Source organism: Salvelinus fontinalis, chromosome 5 (genome assembly GCF_029448725.1).
Source record: "Salvelinus fontinalis isolate EN_2023a chromosome 5, ASM2944872v1, whole genome shotgun sequence".
Taxonomy (NCBI): Eukaryota; Metazoa; Chordata; class Actinopteri; order Salmoniformes; family Salmonidae; genus Salvelinus; species Salvelinus fontinalis.
Window position 1 is genome coordinate 156,709 of NC_074669.1, and position 18,609 is coordinate 175,317.

At 45.1% G+C, this 18,609-nt stretch overlaps 1 protein-coding gene across 1 annotated transcript in view; it reads left to right on the plus strand.

The window, feature by feature from the left end:
- The first annotated feature begins 7,066 nt into the window (after nt 1-7,066).
- Nucleotides 7,067-18,609, plus strand: part of LOC129854870 (protogenin B-like) — a 40,461-nt gene continuing 28,918 nt past the window's right edge. The window contains 5 exon segments of the mRNA XM_055921996.1: nt 7,067-7,230; nt 8,529-8,828; nt 16,344-16,488; nt 18,077-18,213; nt 18,324-18,504. Coding sequence (XP_055777971.1) covers nt 7,161-7,230; nt 8,529-8,828; nt 16,344-16,488; nt 18,077-18,213; nt 18,324-18,504 — 833 coding nt within the window. The 5' untranslated portion in view covers nt 7,067-7,160.

An 18,609-nucleotide genomic window follows, 5' to 3' on the forward strand; every position in this document is an offset into this window, starting at 1 on the left:
GATAAGAGCGTCTGCTAAATGACTAAAATGTAAATGTAATGTACTTTATAGATCTTTTATCCGATTTGTTCTTTTTCATTGACAATATGGCAGAGCTGGGTGTCAACCTCAAGCCCCCAACCCCCAAAAAGGTTAGAGGTCACCTCAGCCCATCGAATGGCTCCTGGAGTCACTGGGGGGGAGGGGGCCTCCCCTACTCCACCCACACTGCCTCTTGACCAATCAGAACAAAGTCTGTTGGTCACGTCTCTCCGTTCCCAGGCCCTCGACCATATTCATAACATGTTAATGACCTTTACTCCTATTGGCCATGACCTCTCCCAGCCTGAACCCTGACCTCTTTCTCTTGACCCTGGCCGTGAGGGTGAGGAGCCCGGCCTGTGCTGTGTTACCCTCCTTCACACAGTGAGTGTTGTTTAGGCTGTATGTGTTCTAATCAACGACGACGTGAAGAAATAAAGAATGTACACCAATGTGTGAGTTCTACAGAGTGCCTTTCGGGCTGTATGGTGGCAGGCACTATATTAGAATGGTGATAAGAGAAAGGTAGTTTTCAAAACAGTGCTATTTTGAGTTCTATTGAGTTCCACAGAATGCCATTTGGAATACATGAGTCACCACCTGTTAGTACAGGATGGTGGAGAATTCACTATTTTGAATATATGAACAAATGTGTTTTTCCAGTAAAATAGCCCTTTATCTATTTATACACAGCGTTAATACATCGAGTGATGGGTAGATGTGTACTAGGTTGAGGAGCCGATTTAAACTTTAACAGATGGCCTGTATCTGATTCCAGTTGCATTACCAGACACTTAATGACACAGAGGATTGGTAAATGAATGAATAGGACAGCGTTATATCCTGAACATTGGTCTTGAGCTTCATCCTGACTGGAATGGGGCAGGAATGATAAATTAATCAATGTTCAGCTCGCTAATCAATATATAATTGCGTTGAATTTAATGCTATAGTTATATAAAGTCAATTTAAGTCCATTTAAGTCACTAGTTTTATTTCCTTAGCGAGGAGATTTTTGGCTGACAACAGCACGGCTGATTTCCTCCTCACAGCTGGAGCCTACAGAACTCTCCAGCTTGTAGTCCTAAAACCCGAAAATGAGTTGCCTCTGTTTCGTTCAGCCACTCTTATGGGGAGAATGAATGGGGAAAGAATTGGGTTTTGGGATAAACGTCGAAAATTAGGTCTGAGGTTAAGACAGGCTTAGGAGATCTTATACGTTTTGTTCTATGAGATAATAATCAGTCAGTTAACATGACCTTTATGAATTATAAAACCTTTATATGCCTTCTGTGATAATTATGATTTTTTTTGTTTAAATGAGTCATTTAGCAGATGCTCTTATCTACAGTGACTTACAGTAGTGAGTGCATAGATTTTCATACTTTAAAAAAAAATACTGGTCCCCCTTGAGAATCGAACCCACAACCCTGGCGTTGCTAGTGAGCCACACAGGACTGCATATTATTGAATATGAGCATGGAAAGAGATAGGACTCCTTATTCATTCATTTTATGAATGTTACAGTAGTTAGTTGAGTGGTTTATGTTTATACACATTATCACCAAATGATTAATTGTTTCCAGTACAGAAAGTGAGTATATTATGTTGTATCTTTCTATTGTGATTGTATATCTTTCAAACTGACTACAAAAAAATAAACGAGTTTATTTGTTTGGAAATGTAACTACTGAGGTTCAAGGAGAGTAAATAAATAATAAATGACTACTGAAGTTCAAGGAGAGTAAATAATAAATGACTACTGAAGTTCAAGGAGAGTAAATAAATAATAAATAACTACTGAAGTTCAAGGAGGGTAAATAAATAATAAATAACTACTGAAGTTCAAAGAGGGTAAATAAATAATAAATGACTACTGAAGTTCAAGGAGGGTAAATAAATAATAAATAACTACTGAAGTTCAAAGAGGGTAAATAAATAATAAATGACTACTGAAGTTCAAGGAGGGTAAATAAATAATAAATGACTACTGAAGTTCAAGGAGGGTAAATAAATAATAAATAACTACTGAAGTTCAAGAAGGGTGTCACGATCGTGTGGTGGATTGACGGACCAAAACGCAGCTTTAGGAAAATAAGCCATCTCCTTTTTATTTGAAGGCAAACGAAACAAACACACTTATGAACTAAACAAAACAAGAAAACGATCGTGAAGCTAAACAACGATGTGCACACATTGGCTACAAACGTATCACATAGACAACTACTCACAACAAATGAAAGCCTATGGCTACCCTAAATAAGGCTCCCAATCAGAGACAACCGAAATCAGCTGTCTCTAATTGGGAACACATTCAGGTAACCATAGACTCTCCTAGACAACTAAACATACATAGACAACGCTAGACACATGTACTCAACACAAACCCATATACTACACCAACAACCCCTTTACCATAGAAACACACAAAACCAACAAAACACAAACATTCCCCATGTCACACCCTGACCTAACTAAAATAATAAAGAAAACAAAGAATACTAAGGCCAGGGCGTGACATAACCCCCCCCTTAAGGTGCGAACTCCGGGCGCACCATTACACAGTCTAGGGGAGGGTCTGGGTGGGCTTCCATCCACGGTGGCGGCTCCGGCTCTGGTTGTGGTCCCCACGTCACCACAGTCCCTAACCACCTCCTTAGCTTCCTCCAAATGACCCCCCTCCACATTAACCCCATTGCATTAAGGGGCAGTTCCGGACTAAGGGGCAGCTCCGGACTAAGGGGCAGTACCAGGGTAAGGGGCAGTACCAGGGTAAGGGGCAGTACCAGGGTAAGGGGCAGTACCAGGGTAAGGGGCAGTACCAGGGTAAGGGGCAGTACCAGGGTAAGGGGCAGTACCAGGGTAAGGGGCAGTACCAGGGTAAGGGGCAGTACCAGGGTAAGGGGCAGTACCAGGGTAAGGGGCAGCACCAGGGTAAGGGGCAGCACCAGGGTAAGGGGCAGCACCAGGGTAAGGGGCAGCTCCGGACTGAGGAATGGCAGCTCCGGACTGAGGAATGGCAGCTCCGGACTGAGGGACTGCAGCTCCGGACTGAGGGACGGCCCATGGCTGGCTGACGGATCTGGCTGCTCATGGCTGGCTGACGGATCTGGCTGCTCATGGCTGGCTGACGGATCTGGCTGCTCATGGCTGGCTGACGGATCTGGCTGCTCATGGCTGGCTGACGGATCTGGCTGCTCATGGCTGGCTGACGGATCTGGCTGCTCATGGCTGGCTGACGGATCTGGCTGCTCATGGCTAGCTGACGGATCTGGCTGCTCATGGCTAGCTGACGGATCTGGCTGCTCATGGCTAGCTGACGGATCTGGCTGCTCATGGCTAGCTGACGGATCTGGCTGCTCATGGCTAGCTGACGGATCTGGCTGCTCATGGCTGGCTGACTGATCTGGCTGCTCATGGCTGGCTGACTGATCTGGCTGCTCATGGCTGGCTGACTGATCTGGCGGATCCTGGCTGGCTGACTGATCTGGCGGATCCTGTCTGGTTGGCGGCTCTGGCGGATCCTGTCTGGTTGGCGGCTCTGGCGGATCCTGTCTGGTTGGCGGCTCTGGCGGATCCTGTCTGGTTGGCGGCTCTGGCGGATCCTGTCTGGTTGGCGGCTCTGGCGGATCCTGTCTGGTTGGCGGCTCTAGCGGCTCCTGTCTGGTTGGCGGCTCTAGCGGCTCCTGTCTGGCGGGCGGCTCTAGCGGCTCCTGTCTGGCGGGCGGCTCTGCAGGCTCATGGCAGACGGGCGGCTCTGCAGGCTCATGGCAGACGGGCGGCTCTGCAGGCTCATGGCAGACGGGCGGCTCTGCAGGCTCATGGCAGACGGGCGGCTCTGCAGGCTCATGGCAGACGGATGGCTCAGATGGCGCTGGGGAGACGGATGGCTCAGATGGCGCTGGGGAGACGGATGGCTCAGATGGCGCTGGGGAGACGGATGGCTCAGATGGCGCTGGGGAGACGGATGGCTCAGATGGCGCTGGGGAGACGGATGGCTCAGATGGCGCTGGGGAGACGGATGGCTCAGATGGCGCTGGGGAGACGGATGGCTCAGATGGCGCTGGGGAGACGGATGGCTCAGATGGCGCTGGGGAGACGGATGGCTCAGATGGCGCTGGGGAGACGGATGGCTCAGATGGCGCTGGGGAGACGGATGGCTCAGATGGCGCTTGGCAGACGGGCAGTTCAGTCATCGCTGTGCAGACGGCAGACTCCTGCCGGCTGAGGCGCACTGTAGGCCTGGTGCGTGGTGCCGGGACTGGTGGCACCGGGCTGGGGACACGCATCTCAGGGCTAGTGCGGGGAGCAGCAACAGGACGCACAGGACTCTGGGGACACACAGGAGGCTTGGTGCGTGGTTTAGGCACTGGTGGTAAAGGGCTGGAGACACGCACCATATGGCTAGTGCGTGGAGGAGGCACTGGTGGTACTGGGTTGGGGCGGGGAGGTGGCGCCGGAAATACCGGACCGTGCAGGCGTACTGGCTCCCTTGAGCGCCGAGCCTGCCCAACCTTACCTGGTTGTATGCTCCCCGTCGCCTGACCAGTGCGGGGAGGTGGAATAACCCGCACCGGCCTATGTAGGCGAACCGGGGACACCATGCGTAAGGCTGGTGCCATGTACGCCGGCCCGAGGAGACGCACTGGTGACCAGATGCGTTGGGCCGGCTTCATGACATACGGCTCAACGCTCAGTTTAGCCCGGCCAATACGTGGAGCTGAAATGTACCGAACCGGGCTATGCACGCGTACAGGAGACACCGTGCGCTCTACTGCGTAACACGGTGTCTGCCCGTACTCTCGCTCTCCACGGTAAGTACAGGGAGTAGGTGCAGGTTTCCTACCTGACTTCGCCACACTCCCTTTAAGGCCCCCCCCAAGAAATTTTTGGGTTGTACTCACGGGCTTCCAGCCTTGTCTCCGTGCTGCCTCCTCATATCGCCTCCTCTCGGCTTTAGCTGCCTCCAGCTCTTCACGAGGAAGGCGATATTCTCCCGGTTGTGCCCACGGCCCCTTACCATCCAGTATCTCCTCCCATGTCCACGAATCCTGTGTAGGTGGGTCCTGTTGCCGCTTTCCATGCCGCTTGGTCCTGTATTGGTGAGTAGTTCTGTCACGATCGTGTGGTGGATTGACGGACCAAAACGCAGCTTTAGGAAAATAAGCCATCTCCTTTTTATTTGAAGAAGGCAAACGAAACAAACACACTTATGAACTAAACAAACACACTTATGAACTAAACAAAACAAGAAAACGATCGTGAAGCTAAACAACGATGTGCACACATTGGCTACAAACGTATCACATAGACAACTACTCACAACAAATGAAAGCCTATGGCTACCCTAAATAAGGCTCCCAATCAGAGACAACCGAAATCAGCTGTCTCTAATTGGGAACTCATTCAGGTAACCATAGACTCTCCTAGACAACTAAACATACATAGACAACGCTAGACACATGTACTCAACACAAACCCATATACTACACCAACAACCCCTTTACCATAGAAACACCCAAAACCAACAAAACACAAACATTCCCCATGTCACACCCTGACCTAACTAAAATAATAAAGAAAACAAAGAATACTAAGGCCAGGGCGTGACAAAGGGTAAATAAATAATACATGACTACTGAAGTTCAAGGAGGGTAAATAAATAATAAATAACTACTGAAGTTCAAGGAGAATAATAAATAAATCATAAATGACTACTGAAGTTCAAGGAGAGTAGATAAATAATAAATAAATAATAAATTACTACTGAGGTTCAAGGAGAGTAGATAAATAATAAATAAATAATAAATTACTACTGAAGTTCAAGGAGAGTAAATAAATAATAAATAAATAATAAATAACTACTGAAGTTCAAGGAGAGTAAATAAATAATAAATGACTACCGAGGTTCAAGGAGGGTGAATAAATAATAAATAAATAATAAATGACTACTGAAGTTCAAGGAGGGTAAATAAATAATACATTACTGAAGTTCAAGGAGAGTGAATAAATAATAATAAATTACTGAAGTTCAAGGAGAGTAAATAAATAATAAATTACTGAAGTTCAAGGAGAGTAAATAAATAATAATAAATAATGAATTACTTAAGTTCAAGGAGAGTAAATAAATAATAATAAATAATAAATTACTGAAGTTCAAGGAGAGTAAATAGTAAACATAAATGCTTAAAAATGTATAAAAAGTTAAATTGGCTGATAAAGATTATCTCATAGAGCAAAACATATAAGATCTCCTAAGTCTGTGTTTACCACAGACCTTATTTTTCAGCATCCCCCCCAAAACTGAAAAAAAAACATTCATTTCCACATAGGTTTTGGCCAACAAGCCATGGAGGAATTAGTGTCTACAAAAAGACGCCATTACTATCGCTCTCAATAGTATTGCTGTTGAATGAGAGTCTAGGAACAGAGGGGAGGGGAGGAGGGTCATTGTCAAAAGGCCACGCCTCTCTAGGTACAGGTTTATTGGATCAATATCTGAATTCAGTAGGAAGCCAGCTGACTGGCTACCATTAATATATCTTAATAATTACCAAGTGCTGTCTTCAAACAGAGCAGCTGCCTCATATAGGGAGGGACCTGATCACTAGTTTAATATCCAATGGCCTTCGGTAATAAAAACCAATACAGAATCTAACCAATATATTGTGTTTCCTGCAATTTCTGTATAAAATGTGGTGCAAAGTCAACAAATATAATGGTGTTATGGTTCCAGTCCTGAGAGAAGGCCTAGCCTATTCCAAATATGAAGGAATACTCAAAGAAAGAGTAGGGCTCAGAGACTGTCAGACATTTTATCTAAGGAACCTGCACACTTTGTTGATAGTTGTTTATCAAAGGTGTTATGTGTTTTGTCAGAGAAAGAGAGTGATGCTTCTTGTTCTCTATAGTTGTAGAGTAGACCATACATTTGCTCTGCTCCAAGACCAACAGAGCGCACATCGATGAAAGCTTGGCTCGGGTAGCGCATGCGCGGTCAAGGGGAGAGGGTCCTCCGACGTTTCCCCACTCAGGAGATGTGTGGTTGCACCACCCGTGTCATTCGTAATTTGGGGAAGCTTGTAGCATGATGGGGAACAGCGATCCTCATTTATAGAATGACAGAACAATCTGGATAAATGGCGATTTTCAAAAGGAAACTGTACCAGCAATGTTTTCTGTTTTTTGTTTTGTTTATTCCACTATCAGGTAAATCATTTGTTTTTTTGCTGTATCTTATTTTTTGTTAGTCAGTAGTAGTTTCCCAGCTACTGAAAGTCTTTGAGGTCCGTGTGTGTGACACAGACTGTATATCAGACCATAGACCGTACCAGACTGGATGACAACAGAATGTGACCACAATGGGTCAATATTATACCGGGCAAAGACACGCACGAGAATAAGCACAGGCACTATTCTCTGTTTATGATCTAGTCACTACACCCCTAAATTACCTACATGTACAAATTACCTCGACTAACCTGTACCCCCACACATTGACTCGGTCCGGTACTCCCTGTATATGGCCCCATTATTGTTATTTTATTGTGTTATTTAAAAAATAAAAATACACGTTTTACTTTAGTTTATTTGGTAAATATTTTTCTTAATTAACTCTATTTCTTGAACTGCATTGTTGGTTAAGGGCTTGTAAGTAAGCATTTCACGGTAAGGTCTTTCACCTGTTGTATTCGGCGCATGTTACAAATGCAATTTGATTTAATTTGATTTGATCGTTTTTAACATAAAAGAATAGCAACGCTAATAGTATGTGTACAATTATATGATTAACCAGAGTTTTTGAGGAAATGAGTGACTGATTTGAGTGACTGCGATTTTTCTTTGGTACTGTCCAGTTCTTAATTTCTGCCGCTGACGCCGACCACACATCTTGTATTCAAATTAACTGACGTTTTCAAATTCAAACTGACAATTTATTGACTTACATTTTAATGTAGTATCTCTTGTAGGTCACATTAACACTGTAGTAACCTGAGCAATAACTAGACTATGCACTGTGCCTGATTTTAAATAAATCATTACCACTGTTTTCACTGGTCAAACTCACTCTTCATATGTCAAGTAGACTACTCATTGTCTTATGTCTCTCAGTGTTATGCTATTAATGGAAGGAATGCAAACAAGCACACAGTTTTCATGGGTGACAAATACATTGAATATATAGACTATGGGAATAGAAACATTCTGTAAGTATGATACCTAGAATAGTTTACAGAAAGTTGCTGTAAAACAAAACAAAAAGTGCACTGCTGTAATGCCATACTAATCAAGGGTGCAATGAATACATAGCAGGCTAATAAAAACAAGTGTACATCAATTTCAAGAGTTCTACACAAAGTCCGTTACTGACCAGAGGTTCTCCTTCGGCATGACAGGCCTGGCTTATCAATGCACTCCTCTCCATCCTTCCCTTCCAACCCTTTCCCCTCCGTGCCTCTCGCCTCTTCCCTCCTTCCATCTCACTAATTCCCCCCTTCTCTTCCCAGGTGTTTTATGTTTCAGTGAACTCTCCTTCATCATCGAGCCCAGTGATATTACAGTGATACCCAAGGATCCAGTGGTCCTGGACTGTGTGGCCCACGGACAGCCTCCCATCGTCATCAGATGGCTGAGGAATGGAGTCAGGCTAGCGGAGAGCGAGCGGCTTCAGTTCCTGTCCAACGGCTCACTGTACATACCGGAGGTCAGGGGAGATGGAGAAGGGTCGGACGAAGGGTTCTATCAGTGCCTCTCCCAAAACCAATATGGAGCCATCCTAAGCCAAAGATCCCGCCTGGTTATCGCAAGTAAGTATGGTGCTCGAGGTAACAACGTGGAAAGGTTATAATGGAATCTATTTTTTTTATATATATTTTTTTTACATTTAACCTTTATTTAACTAGGCAAGTCAGTTAAGAACAAATTCTTATTTACAATGACTGCCTACCCCGGCCAAACACTAATGACGCTGGGCCAATTGTGCGCCCCCCTATGGGACTCCCAATCATGGCCGGATGTGATACAGCCTGGATTCGAACCAGGGACTGTAGTGATGCAGTGCCTTAGACCGCTGCGCCACTCGGGAGCCAAACAACAACAACTGTAATGACTCACACAGTCCTCTAAAGCTTTCCTCTGTGAAGTTTCTTTGCCAATAGAAGTTGTCCAGTGTTTCAGGGAGTGGATAGGCGTATCCTTATTAGTGGTAAAAGCTTCTTGTGGAGTTATAGACTGGTTTTACAACTTTTAAGGGTCAATTAAGTAGTGACGGACAGTCTATCTGAAAGCTAATCAAATGAGGTAATCCGTGTAATTTCAGGTAAAGTAAGATGGAAACACACAAACGCAGGATCAGTCGGTCCTCTGTGTTCTATGATTGAACATGCCTTGTCAGTGTAGACCACTGCTCTGCTCTGTGATTGTTCCGTGGTGTGGTCTGTTACACAGAGGAATCTCTCAAAAGGCCTTTCCACTTTTAACCCTTTGTCTGGCCTGCTCCTGACTGCCCCTAAAGAAAAGACTGTTTCATTTGTCCACATATCAGTGGATTGGACAGCTGGTCAGGTTCATGGTCTATTCAGCATCACCAGGCCTTTTCTAACACAACCACAGGGGTTGGCTTTAGTTTAATCATGCTTATATTTGGGGTAGGATCTTTAGGATATTTTTTAAAAATGTATTTCTCTGTATGATATGATTTAGAAACAGGGAAGACAACTACAATAATTTGAGTCGGTAGAATAGCCTGATGATTCTTTATTATAAGTCTCACCGATTCCTTGTTGATCAGAAGCAACACCAATATCATTGTTGATCAGACGCAACACCAATATCCTTGTTGGTCAGAAGCAACACCAATATCCTTGTTGATCAGAAGCAACACCAATATCCTTGTTGATCAGAAGCAACACCAATATCCTTGTTGATCAGAAGCAACACCAATATCCTTGTTGCTCAGAAGCAACACCAATATCATTGTTGATCAGAAGCAACACCAATATCCTTGTTGATCAGAAGCAACACCAATATCATTGTTGCTTAGAAGCAACACCAATATCATTGTTGATCAGAAGCAACACCAATATCATTGTTGCTTTTAGTTTATTTGAAGTTTTGATAAGGATTTGTTTCATCTTTATTTTACTAGAGACATTTACAGATGAGCCATGCATCAATAAACAAGAATTACACTATATATATATATCCATATACACATCAATTACACAATACATGAAAAGAAAAAGTCAATCATATGAAACAAACATATTCTTCAGTAAAAATATCTTCTAACATCTGTCTGAATTGCCCTAGTGGCACCAACTCTAAAGGAGTTTTTCCACATTCTCCAGGGTTAGCCATCCCTGAGTCCAGGTCTGGTAACTTATACGTCTAAAGGTTAACAATGAGTTAAGGTGTGGCGGAAGTTTATATATATATATATATATTTCTTCATTCCATTGTTTTACTCTTAGATTTGTCTATTGTTGTGAATTGTTAGATACTACTGCACTGTTGCAGCTAGGAACACAAGCATTTCGCTACACCCACAATAACATCTGCTAAATATGTGTATGTAACCTATAAAATTTGATTTGAGGTTGGAGGAGGGGCCTCTCTCTTTCTCTCTCTGCTGCTGCTCCCAGTCTGTCCAGAGGCCCAGAGAGTTCAAGGGTTACCCCTCTCTCTCTCTCTCTCTCTCTCTCTCTCTCTCTCTCTCAGGGAGATGTGATTTATAATTCACTAGAAGCCACTTCTCGCTCATTGGGAAAGGATTTGTGATGTCACGGTCTGGCCTGGCCTGCTCTGAGCTCTGGCTGGGGTTGGGGGTTATCCTGTCCTGCTGTCCTCTATCCTGTCACTAATCTGCCAGTCATTGGTCCTTTCCGTGGCTCTCCTACACTCGCCATCATTGTCGAGATGAACTCTATTGTTCTATGTATCTATAGGCTCGGCCCGATCTGTCATGTGGGTGACTAGGTTGTATTATCCACTCTGAAATAGTATTTTAGTTCCTCATAAAACATTTGAAAAAAGCTCTGGAAAGGAAAGCCACCAGAGTTTTGTGATGTTTATTGCGTCTAATTTCAGTCTGATAACAGTCAGTGTTATACCACCTGCAGTAGCACACTGGTCTATGATATCACATTACATCCTCTATGACAACACACTACATTGTATCATATTTTCAAAAATGAACAAAAAACATGAAGTAAGATGGCAGGGAGCCTAGCAGTTAAGAGCGTTGGACTAGTAACCGAAAGGACAAGGTGAAAAATCTGCCCTTGAGCAAGGCATCTAACACTAATTGCTCCTGTAAGTCGCTCTGGAAAAGAGTGTTTGCTAAATGTAAAAATGTAAAATGAAACATTAGTATATGCAAGTCCCAGTTTTTGGTAGACAATAGCTGACCAGACTGGTAACAGTCTTCGATCCCGCCGGGTCTCCCACAATTTGGACTGAAATTGAATGGACAGGGGGCTGGGGTGAACCCTGACCTCTTTAAAGGGAATCTTTGTGCATTCTGACCTGTCCATTGATCTGCTGTTTACGACAGGGCTGGGATGACCACATTAGTAGAGCGGTTTTCTGGCTTTGGCCACACAGCCAACATGGCTGACCCCAACCCCTGGCAGAAACACCCATGGGTGGTGATTGGCTAGATGGACGTTAGTTCATCTTAACAAGGCCAAGGGTAGTTTTCACAAAACCATGGGTAGTTTGCGCTGGGTGGTGAGGACCTAGGACTACATGCCATGGTGGTGCCATGGTTTTATTTCTAGATGTTTCTTCTGTTGACAATATTTTTTGGAATAATATATTTAGCTGATGGCCTCCCGAGTGGAGCAGCAGTTTAAGGCACTGACCTGGCGGGCTCACTAAACAGTGGAGAAGCAGTCTAAGGCACTGACCTGGCGGGCTCACTATACAGTGGAGCCGCCATCTAAGGCACTGACCTGGCGGACTCACTAAACAGTGGAGCAGCAGTCTAAGGCACTGACCTGGCATGCTCACTAAACAGTGGAGCAGCAGTCTAAGGCACTGACCTGGCAGGCTCACTAAACAGTGGAGCAGCAGTCTAAGGCACTGACCTGGCGGACTCACTAAACAGTGGAGCAGCAGTCTAAGGCACTGACCTGGCATGCTCACTAAACAGTGGAGCAGCAGTCTAAGGCACTGACCTGGCAGGCTCACTACACAGTGGAGCAGCAGTCTAAGGCAATGACCTGGCGGGCTCACTAAACAGTGGAGCAGCCGTCTAAGGCACTGACCTGGCAGACTCACTATTCAGTGGAGCAGCAGTCTAAGGCACTGACCTGGCGGGCTCACTATACAGTGGAGCAGCAGTCTAAGGCACTGACCTGGCGAGCTCACTAAACAGTGGAGCAGCAGTCTAAGGCACTGACCTGGCAGGCTCACTAAACAGTGGAGCAGCAGTCTAAGGCACTGACCTGGCGGGCTCACTATACAGTGGAGCAGCAGTCTAAGGCACTGACCTGGCGGGCTCACTAAACAGTGGAGCAGCCGTCTAAGGCACTGACCTGGCGGGCTCACTATACAGTGGAGCAGCCGTCTAAGGCACTGACCTGGCAGACTCACTATTCAGTGGAGCAGCAGTCTAAGGCACTGACCTGGCGGGCTCACTATACAGTGGAGCAGCAGTCTAAGGCACTGACCTGGCGGGCTCACTAAACAGTGGAGCAGCAGTCTAAGGCACTGACCTGGCAGGCTCACTACACAGTGGAGCAGCAGTCTAAGGCACTGACCTGGCGGGCTCACTATACAGTGGAGCAGCAGTCTAAGGCACTGACCTGGCGGGCTCACTAAACAGTGGAGCAGCCGTCTAAGGCACTGACCTGGCAGGCTCACTATACAGTGGAGCAGCAGTCTAAGGCACTGACCTGGCGGGCTCACTAAACAGTGGAGCAGCAGTCTAAGGCACTGACCTGGCGGGCTCACTAAACAGTGGAGCAGCAGTCTAAGGCACTGACCTGGCGGGCTCACTAAACAGTGGAGAAGCAGTCTAAGGCACTGACCTGGCGGGCTCACTAAACAGTGGAGCAGCAGTCTAAGGCACTGACCTGGCAGGCTCACTATACAGTGGAGCAGCAGTCTAAGGCACCTTGATTCGATCCCAGGCTGTCACAACCGGCCGTGACCGGAAGTCCCATAGGACGGTGCACAATTGTCTCAGCGTCGTCCGGGTTAGAGGAGGGTTTGGCCGGGGGTGCTTGGCTCATCGCTCTCTAGCGACTCCTTGTGGCGGATCGGGCGCCTGCAGGCTGACTTTGGTCGTCAGTTGAAAGGTGTTTCCTCCGACACATTGGTGCAGCTGACTTCCGGGTTAAACGGGCGGGTGTTGACCTGGTCCTGTGACTGGGGTCTTTAACATGGTATTGACCTGGTCCTGTGACTGGGGTCTTTAACATGGTATTGACCTGGTCCTGTGACTGGGTCTTTAACACGGTGTTGACCTGGTCCTGTGACTGGGGTCTTTAACATGGTATTGACCTGGTCCTGGTCCTGTGACTGGGTCTTTAACACGGTGTTGACCTGATCCTGTGACTGGGGTCTTTAACATGGTATTGATCTGGTCCTGTGACTGGAGTCTTTAACATGGTATTGATCTGGTCCTGTGACTGGAGTCTTTAACATGGTGTTGATCTGGTCCTGTGACTGGAGTCTTTAACATGGTATTTACCTGGTCCTGTGACTGGGGTCTTTAACATGGTGTTGACCTGATCCTGTGACTGGGGTTTTGACATGGTATTGACCTGGTCCTGTGACTGGGGTCTTTAACATGGTATTGACCTGGTCCTGTGACTGGGGTGTTTAACATGGTATATACCTGGTCCTGTGACTGGGGTCTTTAACATGGTGTTGACCTGGTCCTGTGACTGGTGTCTTTAACATGGTGTTGACCAGGTCCTGTGACTGGGGTCTTTAACATGGTGTTGACCAGGTCCTGTGACTGGGGGCTTTAACATGGTATTGACCTGGTCCTGTGACTGGGGGTCTTTAACATGGTATTGACCTGGTCCTGTGACTGGGGGTCTTTAACATGGCATTGACCTGGTCCTGTGACTGGGGTCTTTAACATGGTATTGACCTGGTCCTCTGACTGGGGTCTTTAACATGGTATTGATCTGGTCCTGGTCCTGTGACTGGGGTCTTTAACATGGTATTGACCTGGTCCTGGTCCTGTGACTGGGGTCTTTAACATGGTATTGATCTGGTCCTGTGACTGGAGTCTTTAACATGGTATTGACCTGGTCCTGTGACTGGGGTCTTTAACATGGTATTGACCTGGTCCTGTGACTGGGGTCTTTAACATGGTATTGATCTGGTCCTGTGACTGGAGTCTTTAACATGGTGTTGATCTGGTCCTGTGACTGGAGTCTTTAACATGGTATTGACCTGGTCCTGTGACTGGGGTCTTTAACATGGTGTTGACCTGATCCTGTGACTGGGGTTTTGACATGGTATTGACCTGGTCCTGTGACTGGGGTCTTTAACATGGTATTGACCTGGTCCTGTGACTGGGGTGTTTAACATGGTATATACCTGGTCCTGTGACTGGGGTCTTTAACATGGTGTTGACCTGGTCCTGTGACTGGTGTCTTTAACATGGTGTTGACCAGGTCCTGTGACTGGGGTCTTTAACATGGTGTTGACCAGGTCCTGTGACTGGGGGTCTTTAACATGGTATTGACCTGGTCCTGTGACTGGGGGTCTTTAACATGGTATTGACCTGGTCCTGTGACTGGGGTCTTTAACATGGTATTGACCTGGTCCTCTGACTGGGGTCTTTAACATGGTATTGATCTGGTCCTGGTCCTGTGACTGGGGTCTTTAACATGGTATTGACCTGGTCCTGGTCCTGTGACTGGGGTCTTTAATATGGTATTGACCTGGTCCTGTGACTGGGGTCTTTAACATGGTATTGACCTGGTCCTGTGACTGGGGTCTTTAGTAGTATATGTGAGTTTCTCTTTTAAACAATCCCCTGGCCTTGTACACAGCTAATAGCTAACATTAGCCAAAGCAAGCTAGCTAGCTACTGATAGTGCAACCCTAAGTAACAGTACAGATGAAGATGAAAAATGATCAGGCCTAGTGTACATCTTACTGTAGAAGTTCTTGTTGAAAACTTCAACCAGCCACACACCTCTCATTAGGACTGTGTGTGTGTGTGTTTTCTGGTCTCCCAATCATGGCCGGATGTGATACAGCCTGGATCAATCAGTTTGTCCCAGTTCAGAATGAAAAGTATTTATTGTATTTTAGCAGCAACAGTTCCAACCTAGACAGATATGTCAGACTTTTTAATGGGGGGAAATAAACATGACTAGATATTTGTTTGGCTATTTCATTTCATTGTTTATTTGTTTTTTGTCTATATTGCATTTGTTTTAGGCATAAGGGCAATGAAATGTACTAATATTTACATATAGTTGCATATGTTCCTAAACTTGGGTCCCAGGAAAACAGAATATCTCATTTGGGTCCTAGGCTGAAAAAGTTTAAGAACCTCTGCTTTAGCACTAACCCTTTAACCCTTTAACACTAATAGCCCTTTACCACTAACCCTTTAGCACTAATTAGCCCTTTAGCACTAACCCTTTAACACTAATAGCCCTTTAGCACTAACCCTTTAGCACTAATTAACACTAATAGCCCTTTAGCACTAACCCTTTAGCACTAATTAGCCCTTCAGCACTAACCCTTTAGCACTAATTAACACTAATAGCCCTTTAGCACTAACCCTTTAGCACTAATTAGCCCTTTAGCACTAATTAGCCCTTTAACACTAATAGCCCTTTAGCACTAACCCTTTAGCACTAATAGCCCTTTAGCACTAACCCTTTAACACTAATAGCCCTTTAGCACTAACCCTTTAGCACTAATTAGCCCTTTAGCACTAACCCTTTAGCACTAATTAGCCCTTTAGCACTAACCCTTTAGCACTAACTCTTTTCAAGCTCCTGAGAGAAACATTTTTAGCACCTTCTTGTATCTACTCTTGTTTTATTTTATTTAACCTTTATTTAACTAGGCAAGTCAGTTAAGAAAAAAATCTTATTTACAATGACGGCCTAGGAACAGTGGGTTAACTGCCTTGTTCAGGGGCAGAACAACATATTTTTACCTTGTCAGCTCGGGGGATTCAATCTAGCAACCTTTACGGTTACTGGCCCAATGCCCGAACCACTAGGCTACCTGCTGCCCCGCACAGAACTCAGTGGTTCTGTGACTTTACAGAGTTAATATTAAACTGAGAAACCACTGCTTCCTTTGTTGATTGTGTTTTCACCGCATTGCAGATATCTCACCATTCGTGGTGCAGCCCGTGCCTTTGGAGGTGACCGATGGTTCCGTGGCCAGGTTCACCTGCCAGGTGACCTCTAACCCTCCTGCCACCATCACCTGGGAGCTAGACCAAAGCACACTACCATTGGAGACAGACAGGTAGGCACACTACACACTAGACACTACACACTAAAGCGCACTACACCTGGATGCTATAACAAAACACACTACCGTTGGAGACAGACAGGTAGGTAGCTGCTGGAACTTGGCTCTGTCTCAATTCCTCTGTGAGAAGGAGACGAGGAGAGAAGATGTGAGGAACGAGAAAGAGCAACTGTCTTCAGCCACCTCATACTGTATCTGTCTGTCTGTCCTTTACTATATTTTTGGGGGACTGTGTTTATACTGTTCTATCAGGCCCTGGTCAGGAGTGATTATTTTAAACCCAAGAACATGTTTTAGAACAGTAATCTCAGTAAGAAATATGCTAACATGATTGCCGTTGCTCGCTAGATAGCTAGCGAAAACAGTTGCCTTGGAACAACTATCTTAAAACTTCTCTAGGGTAGGGGGCAGCATTTGGAATTTTGGATGAAAAGCATGCCCAAATTAAACTGCCTGCTTCTCGGGCCTAGAAGATTAGATATGCATATAACTGGTCGATTTGGATAGAAAACACTCTAAAGTTTCCAAAACTGTTAAAATAGTGTCTCTGAGTATAACAGAACTAATTTGGCAGGCGAAAACCTGAGAAAAATCCATTTGGGAAGTAGTTTTTTGGGGGGTTTAGTAGTTTTCTACTCAATGCCATTACAGTATCCATTGACTTAGGACTCAACTTGCAGTTCCTATGCCTTCCACTAGATGTCAACAGTCTTTAGAAATTGTTTCAGGCTTGTATTCTAAAAAATGAGGAAGTAAGACCAGTCTGAATGAGTGGACCCTAAAGTGTCACAGAGCTTTTTCATGCGCGCGACCGAGAGAGTACCTTTCTTGTTTACATTTTATATTGACGACGTTATTGTCCGGTTGAAATATTATCGATTATTTAGGCTAAAAACAACCTGAGGATTGAATATAAACATCGTTTGACATGTTTCTATGAACTTTACGGATACAATTTGGATTTTTTTGTCTGCCTGTTTTGACTGCGTTTGAGCCTGTCCATTACTGAAGAAAACGCGCAAACAAAACTGAGGTTTTGGGATATTAAGAGACTTTATCGAACAAAAGGAACATTTATTGAGTAAATGAATGTCTGCTGAGTGCAACCATATGAAGATCATCAAAGGTAAGGGATTAATTTTATCTCTATTTCTGACTTGTGTAACTCTTCTACTTGGCTGGTTACTGTTTGTAATGATTTGTCTGCTGGGCTATGTTCTCAAATAATCGTAAGGTATGCTTTCGCTGTAAATCATTTTAAAAATCGGACACCATGGTTTAATCTTTAAACTTATGTAAAATATGTTTTGTTTTCTGAATTTTTATAATGAGTATTTCTGTATTTGAATTTGGCGCCCAGCAGTTTCACTGGCTGTTGAAGAGGTGGGACGCTAACGTCTCACGTACCCTAGAGAGGTTTCAAGAAGATATTTGAGAAGTTTATAAGAAAATCATTAAATCTTAAGATATTGTTGAGGAATTGCACTTACGAACTATCTTATGAGCGTCTTATTTTTTTTCTTAAGAAGTGTTTCGTGACTCTGGGCTCTCGTCCTGGCCATCATTGTACATTTGTCTCTAGAATCACAGTCCTGCCCAACGGAGCTCTCCAGATTCAAAACGTCCAACTAGAGGATGCTGGGAAGTACCGTTGTGTGGCCACCAACATCGGCAACCGCGTCAAGAGTAGAGAGGCAACGCTCTCCGTCATCAACCCAGGTGTGTGTGTGCTTTCAATTAAGATTATGGGTAGACTTGTTTATAAGCCCACTGTTTTTTACTGTGAAAATAAATGCACAACTAAAACTTATTTTTTTGTCTCTGTATAGGTTTTGGCCCTAAACCGCGTCAGAGGCCCCGGATCATAGCGGGCCCCCAAAATATGACGGCTTCCCTCCACTACACCGTGGTCCTGGAGTGTGTTGCTACAGGCAACCCCAGACCCATCATCTCCTGGAGCCGGGCCGACAGTAAACCCATCGACGTGTTCAATGCCAGGGTGCTGGGCAGGTGAGAGGATGCATGATGCACCACTGTACCCATAATGCTCTGTGCAACATCGGCCATCACGTTTAAAGACCCACCTTTGTAGCTTGTCATTTATGTATCAGTGAC